Source organism: Monomorium pharaonis, chromosome 4, assembly GCF_013373865.1.
Source record: "Monomorium pharaonis isolate MP-MQ-018 chromosome 4, ASM1337386v2, whole genome shotgun sequence".
NCBI lineage: Eukaryota > Metazoa > Arthropoda > Insecta > Hymenoptera > Formicidae > Monomorium > Monomorium pharaonis.
The window spans coordinates 24,380,502-24,401,181 of NC_050470.1; the positions used below are offsets into that span (position 1 = coordinate 24,380,502).

At 33.9% G+C, this 20,680-nt stretch overlaps 3 protein-coding genes across 4 annotated transcripts; 1 reads left to right on the forward strand and 2 right to left on the reverse strand.

Moving 5' to 3' along the window:
• Positions 1 to 111: 111 nt before the first annotated feature.
• On the reverse strand, positions 112 to 2,567 carry LOC105833641 (ornithine decarboxylase antizyme 1; the record flags this gene model as incomplete). The annotated part of the gene is made up of 3 exons (XM_036286265.1): positions 112 to 1,964; positions 2,061 to 2,310; positions 2,436 to 2,567. Coding segments are annotated over 3 exons (498 nt in total), but the record flags the coding sequence as incomplete, so codon positions are not given.
• Positions 2,568 to 11,105: 8,538 nt separating this feature from the next.
• Positions 11,106 to 13,832, reverse strand: LOC105833643 (myosin-2 essential light chain). Of its 2 annotated transcripts, XM_012675521.3 has the most exons (4): positions 13,431 to 13,832; positions 13,299 to 13,326; positions 12,200 to 12,505; positions 11,106 to 11,883 (listed from the first exon to the last, which is right to left on the reverse strand). In XM_012675521.3, exons 1-4 carry the CDS (start codon positions 13,431 to 13,433, stop codon positions 11,777 to 11,779), a joined length of 444 nt encoding a protein of 147 aa, XP_012530975.1. In that variant the 5' UTR covers positions 13,434 to 13,832; the 3' UTR covers positions 11,106 to 11,776. The 2 variants fall into 2 exon arrangements, with proteins under 2 accessions (XP_012530975.1, XP_028044857.1); XM_028189056.2 differs by lacking the exons at positions 13,299 to 13,326; positions 13,431 to 13,832 and adding an exon at positions 12,736 to 13,272.
• A 990-nt stretch (positions 13,833 to 14,822) lies between these two features.
• LOC105833642 (eukaryotic translation initiation factor 2-alpha kinase) lies at positions 14,823 to 20,167 on the forward strand. Its single transcript, XM_012675520.3, has 13 exons — positions 14,823 to 15,175; positions 15,688 to 15,814; positions 15,965 to 16,139; positions 16,439 to 16,595; positions 16,686 to 16,851; positions 16,921 to 17,179; positions 17,274 to 17,402; positions 17,518 to 17,683; positions 17,757 to 17,853; positions 17,980 to 18,188; positions 18,576 to 19,347; positions 19,444 to 19,791; positions 19,911 to 20,167. The coding sequence occupies exons 1-13, from the start codon at positions 15,054 to 15,056 to the stop codon at positions 20,091 to 20,093; spliced, it is 2,910 nt and encodes a 969-aa protein (XP_012530974.1). The 5' UTR covers positions 14,823 to 15,053; the 3' UTR covers positions 20,094 to 20,167.
• Positions 20,168 to 20,680: the final 513 nt, after the last annotated feature.

The following is a 20,680-nucleotide window of genomic DNA, read 5'->3' on the forward strand; positions in this document are numbered from 1 at the left end:
CGAAAATTTCCATAAAAGTAAAAGCGTATTTCATACATGATTTTTATCACTTAAACGTTTAATTAAGTAAACCTACAGAATAAATTTGGTAACCATAAAAGAACAACATTATTGGGTTTTATTAAATGTTTATTTAGCAATTATGTTTTCATGTATGAATAAGAAACGTAGCATACATATTATTTCGTATATGTGTGTGTTTATGTGTATGTATGGTCAGAGGTACGAATGTATAATACTAACTGACGGGATAAAATGCACGGAATTGTTCAATTTAAAAACTCGAGGCAAATCGATAATTATTTGCGTGAAGTTAACATACAATAGTCCGTCACTCTGTACTTATCTATATTCCTAATAAGCTAATAACATTTTTTTGTTCTTTTCTGGTATTTTTCATTTTTTTTTGTATTTTTTTGTATTTTCATGTTGTCTGTTATCAAGTCAACACTAAAGAACGCATTTATTAGCAAGATCTCTCCAATGTTAATTGATTGGGAATTATCAAGTATATACTACTTACTTAAATATCACCTATCACCTAAGAATATTACTACAAAAAAAATTAACAAAATATCAGATTTACATAATTATAAATAAGAGATATATAATAATTCAATACCTTTTCCAATTTTGAGGAAAATGTATGTGTGTAAATTTCTTATTCCTCATGTCCAATTATCAACATAATGTAATGTTCGTGATGATGGTTTCAAAATCACAAAACTATGCTATCCATGTATGACATACAAACGTTATCATAAATTAGCTAATAACTAATTTATTCGAACATTTTTATCGGAAATAAAATATTTCACAAAATTTCAGATTCTACGAAAAATCAATATGGACATCAATTTTATTTCGTTTTTACTCGATGCTTGCATAATTTTTTAATACTTCATAAACAGGAATTATTCGTAGAATTGTAAAAGAAGATAATTGCACATGTCACAAAGAATATCAGTCATAATTAATCATAAATGATATCGTTTTAGATAACGGAACGGAAGCGATCAAAACTTATTAAATTTTACTGGTACTCGCATAACAAATATTAAAGCCTTAGATTATATATATATAGATAATACTTAAAAATAATAAGCAAATGTACTTATACATATATTACGAAGAATAACGCAATAATATACCCAATCTGCCACAATTAACATTGAGATATATCGATAATAAATTTTCTCTAAAATTTGACAGTTTGTCGTCGTGTTCAGTTGTTAACACACGACTACAAATTCGGTCAAATTCTTTCACGTAGGAAGCTTTGTCAGCAGCTTATATGCTCTTATAAGAGTTATTAACATTGTGTTCAAGAGAATGAATCGATATACCCATTGAAAGCCTTTTATGTACGCGCTCTACGTATTCGCGACTATAATTTGTTTTTCATGTCAAGCCTCTTCAATTTAACGCCAAGATTTTTCCACAATCAATATGATTGTTTAACATTAAGTTTTTCGAAATTACATATCTCCCAATTTACAGTTAATAAATTGATACAAATTATACACATACTACAAAACTTAAAATATAAAATAAAAGTCTGTGTCATTTCCTAGTATTTTCCAGAATTTTACTTTTCCACGGACTTGTGGTACCTGTAATAAAATATAACGAAAATAAATATAACGAAATATAAATAACAAGAATTACATCTGAAGTCAGTGTATATTAAACTCGTGAGAAAATGAAGAGAAAGTGGTTAGTAAACGAAAAGCAAGTTAAATAATCATGTAATATAAAGGAAGTTGAAGAGCTGAGAAACTTTGTATCTCTTCTCTCGAATCAGTACCTGCGCGTTAAATTTGAAAGAGGCAGAGAACTGCTTGCCGATTACTCGATGACATAGAGCATGTAGAGATTGCCAGCGTCACTGCCTGGCGGTACCAAGGCATGAGTTGGCGGCAGGACCGTGAAACCCAAGAACATGAAGGTACGAACCAGCATTGCTAGACCATAACAACAGAACGATTTAGACGGCGAGTCTTTCTCGTCGACGCAAAAGTCTTCGACATTCGTGCCGAAGAACGGCAAGCGACAAGTACCTCGGTCTGATCTATCTTTGCGAAGGCAAACAATGATATTGGTGCAGCGCAGTGTTTCCTCGGCGTATTCTAGGAGCGAGACAAAGCCCTCTTTTGATCCTTCGGGCAGAAGGCAGCTTGGTACGCGAATGTATAAACAGCGGCGCCATGCTACGGTTTCCCACTCGACAGATGTACTTTCAGTCAAGTGGAGAGTGAACGTTAGACGCAATGGTTCGTTGCTTCTTACAGCTTTCAACAATTCATCCTCCTGTAGGTTGTGACAAAAAAAAATTAGAATTTGACTCGATCAATAGATATTATTTCGCATACGCAGGTTAGTTATCGTTTCTGGTTTCCGAGAGAGGATTCCCTTTAAGCGTGGAAAATACGTACTTGCACAATGTGGGAGCTCACAGAGAGCTGACTCTGCTTGATCCCCACGCCGCGGCTCTCTGTGTTGACTGTAGATACAGACAATGCGGCATGGGGCACATCAGGACCACCACAGAGGCCCCACGCCCAGCGTTATACAGTAGTGCTGTTGCAACCTAGAGCCTTCCTCTAGGCTCTCGTCCATGCATTTACTAGACATTTCACTGCAATGTACAATTAAATTATTAGAAGCAAATTCTAAATCTTATATCAATAGTACATCATACCAAAAAACGCTATTAATTAAATTTTTTCAGTTTAAATATATAAATAAAATTATCAGTGAAATTATATCCTTGTTTATATATGAAACAATGATAATTTAATTTAATCTTCTTAAAAAAATTTAATAACTAACTTTTAGCAAAACATTAATATAAAGTAAATGATATAGACAATGATTGTTAAATAGAATTATTTTTTAATTAAACACTAATGTTTAATACTGACTGATATTTAATATACTTTTTCTCTGTGTAATAATATATTTAATTTAAATGCAAAAATACTTGAAATAAAGAAATTTATTCAAGAGTTGACGTATTTAATCAAGTCAATAACTTTTATCTAAATATATTTAAAAGAAGTTTATCATTCTTCTAATAAATAACAATGCTATTTGCTTATAACTTATTACTGTGTAAGGATGTGTAATTGAGAAGCATAATTGAGAAAGAAAGAGAGAGGAGGGGAGAAATAAAAGGAAAAGGATGGTAATAATAAATTATTAAAATATTGATATGCAAATATTTGTTTTTTTTTTTTTTCAGCGAATTTATAAACGTCTGAACGACGTCACGAGGTAAGGCGTTGGTCTTTAAAGAGAGGCTGACGTATTCGGAGCATAAACACAGCGGGTAGTGCCAAGAATCTTGAAATTTCTTGATGGAATGCTTATGTAAGTTCAGGATGCATTTAATTCTCCTTCAGGCCAAGGATAATCGGCTTATCGCATGGAACTAGATGTACTGCGAATCGTGACATTTAATCTTATTAAATGTTTATTAATAACAGGCAATGAAAATACACAACGCAGCCTGTTACTGTCGACGAATGTAATTGATAACACGCCGTTTTTGCCAGATTGTCTGAAGAGTATACGAATAAAAAAAGCCAGATAAGATACGTCTACCTTGGCATTTGAGTGGAAATTTCAGCGGAATACAGCAAGCGGGAGGGAGTTTTCGCTGATGACGATACGACGTCCCCGTCGTGTCGTGTCTAGCACGATCAAGTCGTTCGGGAAAAACCAGAGCAAAATTCACGGTTAAAAGGAAAATGAGCTACTGTCGCATTGGGTAACCGACGTATGCGATTTATAAGGTACACACATTACCAAGCCGTATACGTCGGCAACGTTTGTTTAAATGGGCGCTCCGCCAAACAAATAACGTGTTTTGCGCGTTGCGAAGAAAGAGAGAGAAAGACAAAGACAAAGAGAGATTTGTGTGATCGGTCAGTTTGCTCACATCCACAATGCTTTTGGCCGGATTTTGCACCACGGCGCTAAATATTCTACAATTTTGCTTTGCCTTGACATTAGGAAATATCGGGTTTACGTAAAGTGTGTAGATGCATACCTGCTTATAATACTTTGTAAATGAGATTAAACACGCAATTTATAAATAATTTGTTGCCGTGCTTGTGCGCGTGTCACAGCAAGTAGGGCAAGCAATCAATTTAAAAGTAATAATAATAATATTAATGTGTTAGTTGTAATATTATTAGTAATAATAGTACTGTTGATATTAAATATTAATATTATTATTAATAGAGTAATAATATTACAAAGAGTTTATACAAGATTGAAAAATAACGTGTTACTTATAATGGTAACATTATATTTTTACGATAACGAATTTTATCATTATTTTATAAATGTATAATATATGCGTGTATATACCATGCGATTAACCATTATAGATTTCATACTGAATTGGTCAAATTCGACGTGGATAAGTTAGATAATATTCTAAAAAAAAGATCATCAAATTTCGTGAAAAAGTAACGATAACTTTTTCAAATAAAAATAACGCATTTAAGAAATGTTAAATCAATAGGCATATCTTTTAACTTGGATAATTCGTGATCAATTAATCAACATGAGTAAAAGAAATAGTGTTTCGATATAATATCAATAGTCAAGATATATCTTCCTCTGTATTTATAACACTGATTGCAATCGTGAAGATTGCTATTTAAACTGAGATTATAAAAAATCCACATTGATGATTGATAATGTTTTGATTGACAGTATCAATTATACGTCAATTTGATTAATGAGCGGGGATTTCCCCTTTTATATTTCCTTTATTATATAATTGACTGTAAGATTCTAAATAATAAAAATTGATCGTGTTTTGCGCATAGAAAAGATAGATCGAGTGTAAAGTGCGAGACCCTAAGATTATATTAAAAAAAGATAATTGCCGTAAATAAGAGAAAAAACAATTATGTGAATCAGAGAAAGAGAGAGATGGCAACTGTTTTCCGTTTTTTTCTACCTAATCTTCATTACTGAAGCATTATCGAACACGGTCAATCTATTTTTACTATATCTATAGTTCTACGATAACCTGCATGAGCTTCGACCTGAAAATGATGTAACGATGAATATTATGGAGCTCTCGATTATAATTAGTACCAAGCATATATCAATTTCTCTAGCGGAAATCGGAGATATGATTAATAAACAGTTTCTTCCAAGTTCAAATGTTATCGATACGTGGTACATAACAATAGGTCATCTATTTACGTTCAAGTGTTTTTTATTATATTGTACGCGATAATATTCATCCTCCACTGCGATATGTGCGGAACGTGATAAAAAAGACGCACGACTATTGAATTTCTTTGATATCTAATTGAAAAAAAGAAAATATATTCGTATTTTACATTGGCATGTGAGAGATAAGCTATCCGCGAAGAGAAAAACATAACTGAGACCAGAATAATTCTAGAATAATTCGTCTTCGTGTTGCGCGGCATTTCGCACAGCAACGACCTTGCGCGTTTCTGCACGAGCTCCGTTCGTGTTTTATTAATCGTTCTGGAAGCTTCTCGGAACTGATTGGCAAATTTAATTACAGGCGTACGCGCCTCCAGCATATCATCCAATTGTACTCTTACACGTGACAAAGTGTTTTCGATGCGATGATATTATTCATTTCGCTATTAGCCGTTTAACGTAGCGATTCTCATCTTAAAGCGTCAAAGAAATACGAGCAAAGAAATCTTGTGCCACTCAAAAATATTTGCATTTCATATTTATTGGTGCAATGTTTCAAATTGATGCATTATAAATAAACTTAGGATCAAAGATTTATTCTTAAAAATTAATTACTATAAAAAGTTAATATAAAAAATAATCGCCGTTTATCTTAATAAGTAATATAAATAAAAATGTAATTAATATAAAAGAAAAGATCATGCAAATACAATATTTCAAAATTCATACGGCTCGCTGCCAATTGCTTCGTGCATATCTATTATTGCACAAACAATGATTCATTTAATTACGATCTAATAATTACTAAACCTAATTCGCTTCATTAGTGGAATTACATAACGAACATATAGACAATAACTGAACATAATGATACAGAAGTTGGTAATATTCTACAGTTATCGGTAGCAGAACATTTTCCTTATCACGTAGAATTGAGAGTAATGATAACACTATCAAAAATATATCATGACGCTTTGATTAGGGATTTGTGTTACAAAATATGACAAAATGTGACATCATGAAAAAATCCGCTAAATATTTAATTGCATATTTAATCTTTCAATAAGGACAGAAAAATAAATAAGAATAACCCATTATTTATTTATTCTATTTATTCACCTGATCTTTTATTTCGAAACAAAATTTATTAAATTTATTTTTTTTGAAAATTACTGAAGTCTTTTTTTATCATGAATTACGAAAGCGCGTATGATAAACCTCGCATGATGAGGAACGCATAATAATAATTCGTTCACGGTAAAATATAAAAAGCCACGAGACAGAACGTTACTCATTGTTCACATATCGCCGCGATATGACGGTTATTTCGTAATGAGAATCACGTACGCCTTATTATCGCCTTCGTGAAATACGATCAGGCGCAAAGAGTAACTCTTTGTCGCGAGTCCCTCCCTTTTTTTATTCATTTCAACGCTCTATCTGATTTAGGGCAATCGTCAATTAAAAAATTCGACCGCTTTCCCGACTGGCGGAAAATCACGTTTCGCTCGCGAAAGATGTAACCGCGAGATAAAGCGGCACTGCTGGCCGGATATCGATTGGCCGAGGGCACGAGGCAGCCTGACGTTATAAAAGAAAGCACAAAGCCAATGTCGCTGCTCTAACGGCGCATTGCCCGTTTCACGCGAAGTGAACGCGATCGTAAACCGCTAAAGAGAGTGAATCACAGGTATCGATCCTCTTATTCCCCTTATTAATAATATATAGCTCTCTCATATCTCGGACAATTCGAAACGTTTTTTTCTTTAATAATAATAATGAAATTGCGAATTTCCTATTTCGCGGCATTTCTCATTTCGTTTCCTTTCGAAATTTTCAAAATGCTTCCTGCATTGCCCTCTCCGATCCGTTCCCCGTACAGGGAATACTCGCTCTCGTTTGGGAGCACGAACAAAGCTGCTGGAAAAATTCCAATCCGGGTATACATATAACCAAGTGAGCGCGCGCAGGTACATTTGTTTTTTCCCACGAGAGCCCTCGAAAAAAAGGTACAACGTGCAGTACGATTCGTTAACAGTATATATTTAAAATAACGACCGTAAACAAGCGTGAACGAAGAAACTGAGAATCGTAAATAAATGAAACTGCAAATCTAAACGCACACGAGATCAAGCGCTTCAGGTCGACACATTCATCAACTTCCTTTCGAAAAGAAGGAAAGTCCTCGACAGCTGATTAGATAATTGCAGGCAAGCTGAAGTGACGGCGCACAATAATTGTACTTTGTGCTTCAACACTTTTGAGGATAACGCGTATATTCTCGCATGATGAAACTCAACTGGGCGTGATTTCGGAACTCGATAGAGGTATCATCCGATAACGGAGATATCTGAGGGGACAGTCTTAGTAGAATTAATCGCGAGGAAACGTTACTGGACGGAAAAGGCCTCCTACGTTACTAGCAGCTTTACGGTCGACCGTTCTTTTTTACGTTAAATTTAATCAAGAGCCGTCCATTAGGCCATCCCACGCGAAATATGTATAGAAACGCTATGTGTGTCGAATGATTATGCACTGTGCTCGGTTCACTTTCATTTAAATAATAGGCATTCTCGAAATGAACACATCATTTTTTTTAATTAAATATCTAGAGCATTCCGAAGCGATATCTCTAACACAATCTGATATCAAATCGATAAAAAAATATGACGCGCGTGAGCTGAGTGGTCGACTCATAGGATAATTTTCACACACGCATACATACACATACAGACTTCGATCTTTCATTTAAAGGTCTTTAAAAAACTTTAAGATTACATCTAGCCAATTAAATGATCATGTGTCGATAGAATTACAAAAATAAGCTAAATAAAAAATCTAAAAAATGAATTTATTCCACATTTAAATGGAGATTGAAATGTAATACAAATTAAATTTATTTTGTTTAAATTTTTTTACTTAAATTTTCATAATTATCAACACATAGTATCTCGAGATATACATAATGATCACAAATATTAATAAATTTTAAATAAATAACATGTAATATAGTTATGTAATATAAAACAATATGTAATATAAAAACAATATGTAATATAGTTAATAATAACAATAATTTTCAATTGCCCTAGTTTTAACAATCCAAAATGATTTTTACATTTCAGCAACAAAAAGTAAATTATTACAATAATTTTCTTTATAAAAAAAATCCTTTTTTTGTGTTTTCTTCCCCTTTTTTAGAATATAAAATAAATCTATATACACGATCTTAATTATAGAAATAAATTGTAAAACAATAAGTAATGTACAATGCATAGCGTAATAATGACTTTTAATTGAGGTATCAAAAACATCCCAGGTGATCGTATACGTTTATATAAAACTGAAGCCCGCTCGCACCAACATTGTTTTGATTTTAAGCAAGAACTTAAAAATACGCTTATCTTTATCTTCTTAAATAAATAAAGGCAGGCATATATTTAAGTCTTATTTAAAATTAAAATAACTTTGGTACAACCAGACCCAGGTTACTATTCCCGATGAGATCTTAAAGATCGGACTACGAATATCACCCGTAATTTCAAAATTCCGGGTTCGCTCTTTATGCCCTGGTTTTACGGAGAGATCGCTCGGAGAGTTGAAGGTCGCGAGTGACGGAAGTGTGAGACGAGAAAAATGGTCGCTCATTTCTGGAACCTGTACTCGAAGGTTTTGTGTTTTGAGTCGCAAGGTTTCGACGAGTCATCCTGTGATTAGCATCACGTAATTACATCGATAATCTGTCGTGTTATCCTCCTATGGCGAACGCGAAAGCAAAATATTTAGATGGGACGCGATGTCGATTCGAAGAGGATCGACCTCTCTTCGTCCTGGGGAAAAAACCCACAACCGAGGCCCCTCGCCTAACGGAACAGCTGATGGGGGCCAACGCCACTGACCCTGCTGCTGCTGCTGCTGACAAGTAGATATATACCGTAATGTACGGAAGAAAATTTTTAAATGGGTCCGTCACGTGGCCGCGCGACGAAATCCCGACGATCGCGAGGATTCCGTGCACGAATCGGCCTCGACGATTCCCGCGGGACATCCTGTCGCGTACGGACTCGAATAATGATCCCGTATTGTTTCTCCGCGGTTTCCGCCAGCCGCGTTCTTTCCAGCGATTCGATAACGACATCCGTGGCCGACAATACAATGCGCCTGACAAAGGGAATGGCAATGACGACAATGATTGCGTGATAGAAGATCGGACCGGAGTTTATAAACAGGGGAAACGCAAGATGGGAGGAAATGGGAGAGAGAAGAGAGAAGATAGAAAGGCGAGAAAAGCGAGAATGACGAAAAGGGACTGACGGAAAGGCAAAAGTAAAAAAGAAAACAATGATACATGGATTAGGACGCGACGTGCAAGATGGCGACTCGCGGGGAAGGCGAGGGCAAAAATGGCGCAGTTACGTGTACTCACGGCACAGGCGCTACTCACCAATTACTGGAAATTAAACTCGGCATTGTCGGCTTTTTACTACTTTCACTATTACTTAACGATAGACCGGAGTTAATACTCATACTTCTTTCTTCGTAAAATTTTGGCGGCTTTAAGTGCACTGCTCCAACACGAAATGTTCGCTGGAGTAGCGATACGGCGGCGACGGGAACTGATTGCGGCGGCTCTCGGTAACACCCCAGGGCGCACGAGAGTAGCGGCGACTCTCACTCGGCAACGTTCAAAGAGACACTGGTGCCACTGGTGGACCACTGGCTGGGCAACGGCAACCGCGGTCGACTTCACGGCGTACGGAGCGCCGCCGTCTTAATCACGTGACGTCGTTAGGCCGAATCAAAGCGCGACGAACTTCCATGTGCGCGCACTTGCGTCACCCGCGGACCTTCAAACCATTCGACCTGGATGTCGGATGTTCGAAATTTACGAATGCTTGGACTCTTCTTTGGCACTCTTCGCCGATCCGTGTCCATTTCTACTAATGGAGATTAATTTTAATCTCGGTTTAATTTATTTGTTGACAAATGATATTCTGGATATGGCACATCCAGTTTTCATCACTTATAACTTTTATAAAAACAAACGTTATATTTTTTTTTTAATTGAAACGTCAGACGTTAAGGAATATAATAATAAGTAAATGTATATATATTTATTAATAAGTTATAATAAAAGAAATTTTGAAAAAATATTTTTTTTAATATTTGTATTTAATAAGGTTAAAATAAAAAATTATGAGCCAATTTCAACAATTCCGACTTATAAAAAATCGATCAATTAAGTTTATGAATTGCCAATTGTAAAACTAATTTTCCTCTAACCTAATTTTTTAATTATTTTAATTACAAAATCACTGTATTATTAAGTAAAAGTATTATAGTTTATATAAATTAATTTTCAGGAAATAGACAAAACAAAATAATATGATCAATTTAAAAATTCTGCAGTTGGTTATTTTGACATTTAATCAGCTGATCAAGCTAACCGCAGATCTTTAAATTTAAAGAAAAAATGTAGTCATACTTTTCAAAAACAAACAGCACACTTGGCATGACATATGAGAAGTATGAATATTGAATCGTTATTTACGGGTTACTCACTGATTAATACTGTTCTTTTTTGCCAAAGAAAAAATATCTTAATATATTCAAATCTGCCAGTTAAAAATTTAAGCCAATTTTTTAAATTATAAAAATATCTCATAACAGTTTCGTTCTAGAGTAAATCTAATAATCTGATGTATTAATAAAAAGACTTTAATTATTGAATCGACGTTTATTTCGGAGTACCCACCTAACGAGACAAATCAAGGAAGACATTCATGGAAATCTAAGATCTTCCACAGCTGGTAACGCCATTACATTGCCTTTGTTGTGAGAACTGTGTGTCCCTGCACACATACTTCTAAGAGGCACTTAGCCAACGAAATTCGTACAACGAATTAGAGCAATTCTTTTTATTCATTGCAATGTACAATAATCCTTTCTTGCGCATTTCGGAGATATAAATACGCTCATGCATAAATAAATAATGGATACTCTCTGCGCACTTTTTCCAAGGCGTATAACAATAGATGGAAGATTCTTGAACATGCACTTCAACTACACAGAAAATATATTGAACTCGATGGAGAGGGAAGAGAGAAAGAAAAAAAAGTACAAGGCCATTAAGTGCTATTAAGGCGTAAATCAAAATTCTCGGCCCTCGCCCTCGAGGGCCAGGTATCGTCGGTTTTTCTCAAAGTCTATCTTACAAAAATTTTGGAATGTCCGCGGAATTCAGATATTCGCTGAAGATCATACAATACTATCGATATCACTAAATGCTCATAAGTCGGAGTATACGTCAAGGCACAATGCGCTAGATTGTTCTTTACCTACCATTGTTTAACTAATTTAGACTCTTATATATAAAGGACTAATCTTCTTTTCCCCATAGTACGTAATAAAATAGTGTTTACGTTTAGGATTCCCTCGAGATAAATCGCCATATATAGGTACACATGCTATGATATGATGATACTTCAAATGTAAAACGCTTCAACAGATTCGGATAAATGGCAAAGTAAACAATAATAATAATACTCTCTTAAGTGCGTTTAAGTAGCTAGGCTTAGCCGCACATAACTTGGCGGACAAAATCCTCGTAGTTGATATTACCCTGTGTATCTTCGTGACCCGCCAGTAACGTTTCCACTTCCTCGTCGCTGAGCTTTTCACCTACAATGATATACTCAATAAAAGTTCTCCGCTTAAAAAAAGCACATTTAACCTTTTGATTTCTATGCTAAAATTTCCCAGATATGTATTCTCAAGTGGGATAAATGGCTAATCTTCCAAAAAATTTTCATGTTAAAAATTAGATTAAAATATAGTAAACTGTCATATATATTATCATACATACATATATTTCTTTTTATTTATATCAATATAAAATCTTGGAAACTAATAATGAAACAATTATTATAATTCTTGTACTATTCATTTATAGGGCAAATAGCTCGTCCCACTTAGGAATTAAAGGCTTAATGCATACCAAGCGTCGTCAAAAGATGTCGTAATTCCGCAGAAGATATGAAACCGTTTCCATCCTTGTCAAAGTGACGCAGGCCCTCGATGAAGTCGTCCGCCGTGTCGGAGGTACGGGACTTGCTGATCGCCTGGTAGATCGGTAGAAACACCTCAAAGCTGATACGCTCATCTGGTTTATGCTGATGAGTAAACTTTTTCACATCTGACTCGGTTGGATTTTGACCAAGGGCGCGTAATGCATCACCTATCTGGGACACATGGATCTTGCCATCTCCACGGCTGTCAAACAACTGAAAGGCCTCCTGAAATTCTACAACAATACTTGCTTTTAATCACTTTCAAAAGCTTGAATTTTGAATCTTATATATCATAAAAATAATTTTGAGGACACGAGAGAAAAAAATACAAATAAAGTCAGTTTAAAAAAAAATTATAAGAAAATACAATGGGGTAAAGATTTCGTATAACTCTGCCACTTTCTAGAATACAATTTATAATTAAATTATCTATCACACAGTGTTTTCCAGTAGGTTCGTTTACCCTCCATGGATGACATCATTCTATTAGCCAGCTCCTGATAGCTGTAGCCATACATCTTGACACTTTTTGTGAGGGCAGAGAGAGAGATAAGACTTATCACTTAGCAGTTGCCGCAACAATGCCAGGACAATGCCGGGAATGTCAATTACATCGGTCAATCTCTAGGCGCGCCTTGTATTAACAATGCACACTCATGACTCGTGTACTCGCGCGAGAGTGAAACCAGAATAATCGGTAGAAGAAGAGCGGATCGCGATCAAGTCCTCCACAACGCCAGCGGCGCAGCGGTGGCTTGCTTTCAAATACCGGACCATAAAAGGCAGTCTCGATAGGCGTGCGCGCGCGCGCGCGCGCGCGCGCGCGCGCGCGTGCCGAGGGTGCGTCTAAAAAGGCGAAGATACTCTTGACCTGAATTAAAAGCCCGGGGAGAAGAGAAGAGCGCAGCGCGGCGCGGCGTGGTGTGGACCATCGGCCGACTGACTCGCTCCCTCACTCGTACGTTTGCGATCGCGAGAGTCTCTCGGTCGTCGCTGTTACACACACGCAGTTCGCTCTACACTTACCGGCCAGCTGATCCTCGGAGTAAGACGCCTGCGAACATACGCGAACGTAAACGTAAACTTGTTTGACGCACTGCTCGCCTAAAGCACAGCGAGCTCGATCGACTTCTGCATTCGCGCGCGATCGGTACTCACCATCGCCAGATGTTCCTTTTCCTCGGCAACAACAAGGGAATATCACGGATCCAGCGATATTGTACGCGCGGATTCAACAGGCTTTGTCCTGACGACGATGCTGCCACAGAGGTTTTCGCAGTCGCGTAGCAGTGAACGGTCGGGCGAACGAACCTCGTTTTGCGACGACAATGACGTAGACGAGAAGCGGAAGTGAGTCACGCGCGATCGCGAATTCCCCCTTTTCCTTTTCACCCGGGCCGTCCCAATTCTCCGCGGATCTCTCGCCGTAAACGAACGTGGCCTCGTGCAATCGCCGATCGCGCGACCGTGCGGGTATTACAGAGCCTCTGACATCGCTCCGATGAAGCTGACAGTTGTGATTTTCGTCGCTCGATCTCTTCGCTTCACGCAGGCAACTGCGAAATTCTCATTATGGTGCCATCTGTCGGCACTTCGGTATCGTCGCCGTCGTCGTCGCGACATCTAACGGTAGAGCGACGGAATCACGTCGATCTCTTCTTTTGCGACCGATTTAAAGGATAAAACAAATTTTCGAAGTTTTGAATAAAATTTTCGAACAAGGAAAACTAGACGCGTATTCGAAAGGCGCTTATAAAAATATTAGCGCATTCTTTTTTGTTGTTCTATTTTTTATTGCATGTAAAACGAGGATAGAGTGACAAAAACGTATTCTAATGTACGTCTTTGTAAACATTGCATTTTAAATACGATCGAACCTATACATATTCAATTTTATGCTATTAGTTGTTTGTACTTATTAGTTGCGTTGTTGTAACTTGTTGTTATGCTTAGATACGTTCCTGTAATAACGCATTTAAATACAATGCATATGAAAGTGTGGAAATTATACCTCAATAGACCTGCTCGAACTCGAGACACTTTCAACTTTACGCCACTACGAACGCTACGCGCCAATAAGACAAAATCAGGTGATCGAGAAGTCGCTTGACGATTGGTTGTCCCGGCATATACTTACGTGTCTCTAACGACGTGGTGGACAGTGAAGCAGATCTTTTTGGCGGGATTTTCTATACGCTGCGTGACTCACCATCACGTGATAATCTGGACAGACTCGTATTCAAAGGAGGCACTTAGATTTAAAATTTGTTTTTTTATTTATTGTAATCACATTTATGTATCTATAACTATATGAGCATATTAAATGAGCATGCAAGCATATATATATATATATATATATATATATATATATATATATATTGTATATAGAAATAATAATATATGAAATATTTATTTAATATATTTATTGTCTTATTTGTTATAAATTGTTATATATTTATTGGTTAAAAACTTTTTAAATTATTGTTCTTAATATTAATTTTCTTTTATTTATTACTATCAATATTCTCAGGTGCACGATGCACGTTAAATGTACGTCAATGTACGTGATTGACGGTAAGAGCGCCTTATGCGCACAACAACACGGAGCACACAGCATCAAAACATCGTCGCTCCAATGTATTCGTCAAACATGTTGTAACGTGTCGGTCACCAGTCACCATACGAGCGTTTGTCAATCGGCTTCACCCGCAGTAACGTGATAAAAATCGATGCACGTAGCGATGCTACGTGCGAACGCCGTTCGGCTTCGCAGATAAGAAAATGTCTCGTTTGTGGCGACAAATATGTTTCTATTGTTTCATACTAATTGCGATCACACATTCCCTCATCTCTGCTGATGAAACGCTAAAATTATGCAGCCAAGAGCTCAAGAACACGCGCAGGTGATTGATTCTGATTTATAGTTTTTTTCCCGGGCAAATCGAGTCTGCAGCAAATGTTTTTTTCACATTCATTTTTATTTCAATACTTGTTACTTTTCTGAAGTGTCTTACAAGTTTTTGTACATAACCACAAAACCTATAAATGAAGATCCGTGTCATATATCTGCATCAGATCAGACACATAAAACCTCCAAAAAAAAATAAAGATTTTTTATCCAAAGAATTTTTTAAAAACTTTAAAGATAAAATAACGAAAATTATTAAGATATCTATTAACTTTATATCAAAACTGACTTCAGGAAAGTTTTAACAATTTCTAGTATGTGAAAACAAATTGAATACCTCATAAAACACATACTTTTGAAGGCTACAAAGTCTAGAAATTTCTATGGCTTCTATGGAGGATGAATCATAATGAAATAACCAGCATACGATTTGAAATTGAATAGTAAAATATTATACATTTTGATATACTTATCTACTTATTAAAAACTCACACGTTGTTTCGACAGTTTGGTGTTTGTCAATACATTAGATGGGAAGATATCAGCCTTAGATGCTAACAAGAATGGCAAATTACAATGGACTTTGGATTTTAAGGATGGACCAATGTTGTCATCCAATATTCACAGCAAAGAAGTGAGAAAGTTTCTACGAGCTTCTATTATCTTTTAATATTAGATATTATTATCTTTTAATACTATACATTAAATAGTGTGCTCTACACTTGTATATAATATATTACTTTTTGAGATAAAACGTACATTGACATGCAATATTAATTTATAGCTTAACAATAATGGACAATGGGTACGTTTGATTCCATCCTTGAATGGTGGTCTGTATAAATTTGATGGAGAAAATTTGGAAACTGTGCCGGTATCGGCAGATCAGTTGTTGCATTCCTCATTTCATTTCTCTAATGATTTAGTCTTCTCTGGTGGTAAAGAACTACATTCTTATGGTAAATTTTATTAGATTTTAATTCAAATTAATTTTTTCAAGATTAACACTTATGTTGAATATTAAGCTTCTAGATGAGCAATGATTTCTAAATGAACAACTTTTTAATGAATAAGAGATAATAAAATTACATTCTTCTCAATTTTATTAAAACATAGTTTTTAAATATTTTAATTTGAAATTTAAATGCAATAAAAAATTTATGATACTAAAAATTAGAATATTTTTTACAAATTGCTTTACATTTTATTTAAATTTATTGTTTAAATTATTTAAAAAAAAACATTTTCCATCAAATAGGTATAGCAGCTAGTTCAGGAGACATTTTATATGACTGCAATGTTTCTGGATGCAAAAACAACACAGATCGTCAAGAATATATAGACAATGATGTACTTATTGTTCAACGTTTTCAACAGACTGTAAGAGCTGTAAATGCTCGTACAGGTGATGAAAGGTAATAAACTAAGTAACATTGTTATTTTTCTAATCCTATTTTTAATTAAAAAGTTAAATATATGCCAAATAATATTATTATTGCTTAAAGATGGAACTTCAGTGTTGGACAATATGATTTAGAAATGCTATCGTCAGATGTTTCTTGTTTCAATAAAGACACAACTCTAGATATGGAAATCAAAGTGGTTATTCCAGAAGGTTTGATTTGGGCTGTCAATAAGAATAATCCTAATGTTAAATTATGGCAACACAAGGTTAATATAGCAGTTATAGTTTTTATTATGCAAAATAAATTACAAGTATAAAAAAATTATTTTTATTAGTTTGACTCTCCAATTGTTACAATATGGCGCGAGGATGCATCCAAAATTTCTGTAACTCCAGGATCTTTGGGAAAGATGGATTTATTCAATAGTTCTCAATGGATTTGGGGATCAGAGTATTCTACAATTAAACCAGGTTTATATATAGGCATGCATGATAGACAATTATACGTGCAAGAAAATCACTATAACAGAAATTCATTTGATTCAAAACATGTTCAACATACAAAATATCAATGGCAGCCATATCCAGCAACTAGTAAGATCAAATTCAAAGTCAAACTTCTTTATACATTATATTTCTAATACACTAATATTTGCAAACTTAATCTTTATTATTACTTTAATTTCAGCAACTGCTGTTTTAAATCCTTTACCAGAGAACAGTAATGAAGATAACAATAATAAAGATTCTATTGAACCAAATGAAGCACAGACTGCAATTGCATTGTCTGTATTATACAATTCAGAATATATTAATGGTAAGATATAGATATGCCAATATCTTTAAAATGGCTGATGATTATAAGAATAGTCATTAGAATAAAATGACTATAAATATGAACGAACTTATAATTGTAAATTTATTTTTTATAGGTAATGGATTTTATCTATATTCATCAAATCAGTTAACTGACAATAAGCAATGTAATCGTAGTAATCCTGATATTCCACTTATCACTGGCACAGAAAAACCTATGCTAACATATACCCAAGAAAATATTACATTTGCTCAAATTGTGACGTTAATTTGGTATTGGTGGTAAGTATCTTTAAAAGTCTGTAAAATATAAAATATATTTTATAATGTTTAATTTTTTCTTTTCTATTATTAGGAGAGAAATTTTAATAATTGTGATAACTGTCTTTTTATTGAATTTTATGACACGTCTGTTAAATGCAACAATACCTACTAAAGATGCTGTACTTCCAGTAAGTAATTCAATAAACTACATAATCGTTCATATTACAGTACCTTCTTATTTAACCTAGATTGTCTTCATAATTTTTTATCTTTTATCTTTTTACTTTATTTTAAATTAAATCAATACGTTTCAGCCTTTGATAATTGAAAGACATGTAGAAACAAAAAGAAGTGATACAACTAATGATGATAGTGAAAATGTAAATAATTTTAAGTCCCGTTTTCTGACGGACTTTGAGCCAATTGATTGTTTGGGAAAAGGAGGATATGGTGTGGTCTTTGAAGCCAAAAATAAAATTGATGATTGCAATTATGCTATTAAAAGAATTGCTTTGTCAAACAGGTCAGTGCTTTTTTTTCTGAACAGTTTTTTTTTAAGTAAACTTGAAATTAAATTTGAAACTTGAAAGTAAATTTAAAATAAAAATAGATGTATAGCTTTTTTCTAAATGATATTTAGAAGAGAATAATTTATTAAAATTCTTTTCTATTGTATTGATATACGTTTAATGACATTTTATTATTTTAATTTTGACATTTTTACTATGACAGTTTAATGACATTTTATTATTTACTATTTTAAGATTTTTTTTGTAACATTGTAATTTGTTAATAATACTCCTAAAATTTAAAGTAATCAATTATTGTTTAGTTGCACTTGCAAATAAATATGATCATAACAATAAGAGTTTGATTGGCTAAGAATTTTTATGAAAAAATGCTATTGCAGCCAAGATTCAAGAGAGCGTGTCATGAGAGAGGTAAAAGCGTTAGCTAAATTGGATCATCCTCATATTGTAAGATATTTTAACGCTTGGTTAGAGTGTCCTCCTAGTGGATGGCAGGAAGAACACGATCAACAATGGATTGATAAATTGAGATGTTCAACTGAATTTCTTTCGGAAGTAACTCAGACTGAAACCAAACCTAATGATTCTGTGTACATTGATGTCTCACAAACTGATCAGTCTTCTGTAGACAGTGCATGTGAAGCTTTAAAATTGAATGACTTAGACGTAAACGATGATTCATACATTATATTTGAAAGATCAAACGAGAAACAGTATGGTAACGACTCAATTTGTATCAATACTTATAATACTGATAATTCCTTGTCGAGCAATATGACTGAAAAGGAATCTAATGTTAATGAAGTCGATTATTCTGAAAGTATTGTATTTGAAGAAACTGATAATAAGGTTGAGCATTCTGAAAGTATTGTGTTTGAAGAAAACACTGATAATAATATTGAGACAGAAAAAAAAGATCGCAAACGCCAAAAATCATTTACCTTAGATTTAAGTAAGAAGTCGAACATTCGAAAGTCGGCAAAAATGTTCCTATACATACAAATGCAGCTGTGCCAAAGACTCAGTCTGAAAGAGTGGCTAAAACAGCACACGTCAGCAAGAGATTTTTCTCGGGTACTAAATATTTTTAAACAAATAGTGAACGCTGTGGAGTATGTGCATTTGCAAGGATTAATTCATCGAGATTTAAAAGTAATGTCTGTTTTAAGATATGAATGATATATATAAGAATTTTTTTACAATTTCTATAAAATATTCTATTTTGTAATTAAAAAATTTTATTTTCAGCCATCGAACATATTTTTTGCTTACGACGATAAGATAAAAATCGGTGATTTTGGTCTCGTAACCGCGATGACTGAAGGTTATGATAAAGCTCACACACCCGCGACTGAAAATGAGAATGTTTCTTTCAAAAACAACGTACATACCGCGTGTGTCGGCACACACTTGTATATGTCACCTGAACAAATGAACGGCCAAATGTACAGCTATAAAGTGGATATTTATTCATTAGGAGTAATCTTCTTTGAGCTTCTTACACCATTTTTTACTGATATGGAAAGAGTGGTGGCGTTAACAAATCTAAAACTATCCATTTTTCCGAAAGATTTTGCGGAGAACTATCCTGCTGAGGTAAAGAAATTAAAACAATATATCAAAAATTATCTCATATATTACATTTAGTACATGTATATTGTATTAATTAGAATTATTATTACATGGGAATATACGATAAAATATCTCTTTTGCAGTACAATTTACTCAAAATGATGTTGGATGAGGATCCCATTAAACGACCTACAACCTTAGATATTAAAGCAAAACCTCCTTTGCAGAATTATGAAATAATTAATTTTAATGCAGATAGTGATTTAAACTGGCATTCTGATTCGTCGCAACTGACTAGACATTCCTCGACTGACAGTAATAGTTAGCAATGAGATGCTCATATAAGTGTACAAATATTTTTGACATTCTCTTATTGAGTAAAGAATTGTTTATTTAATAATTTTCCATTTTCTATAATTGAATAAGTACTTACCTTTATCAACTTTAATTAGTTGTTTAATTTTATTTTATAATTTCTTTATCTCTTATACATTTATTCATTTAATTATGTTGTGTATGTGTCATGCATCAAAATTTTATTCAACAATTTTAACACGATTTAGATAAGGATACTTCTTTTCATCAATATTTTTTAAAGAAATTTTTTTACGATTACATCAAATATCTAATTGTGTAGATTAAAAAAATATAATTGTGTAATAATAATGTTTATTATATCATCCTTTTATCAACATAGAATCATCAGAATTATCATAAATACTTTATTTATTAAAATGTGTAATATACATATACTCTATATTGTTATATATTAATAATTATTAAATTTGTTCTTTATAATAGAAATAAATAAAAATAAAAAAAATTAACGCAAGATTATACAAAAAATTTTTACTGTTAATTTTTTATGATTATATTATGTAAAACTTTTTACAATTACCATCTTCCTTATTTC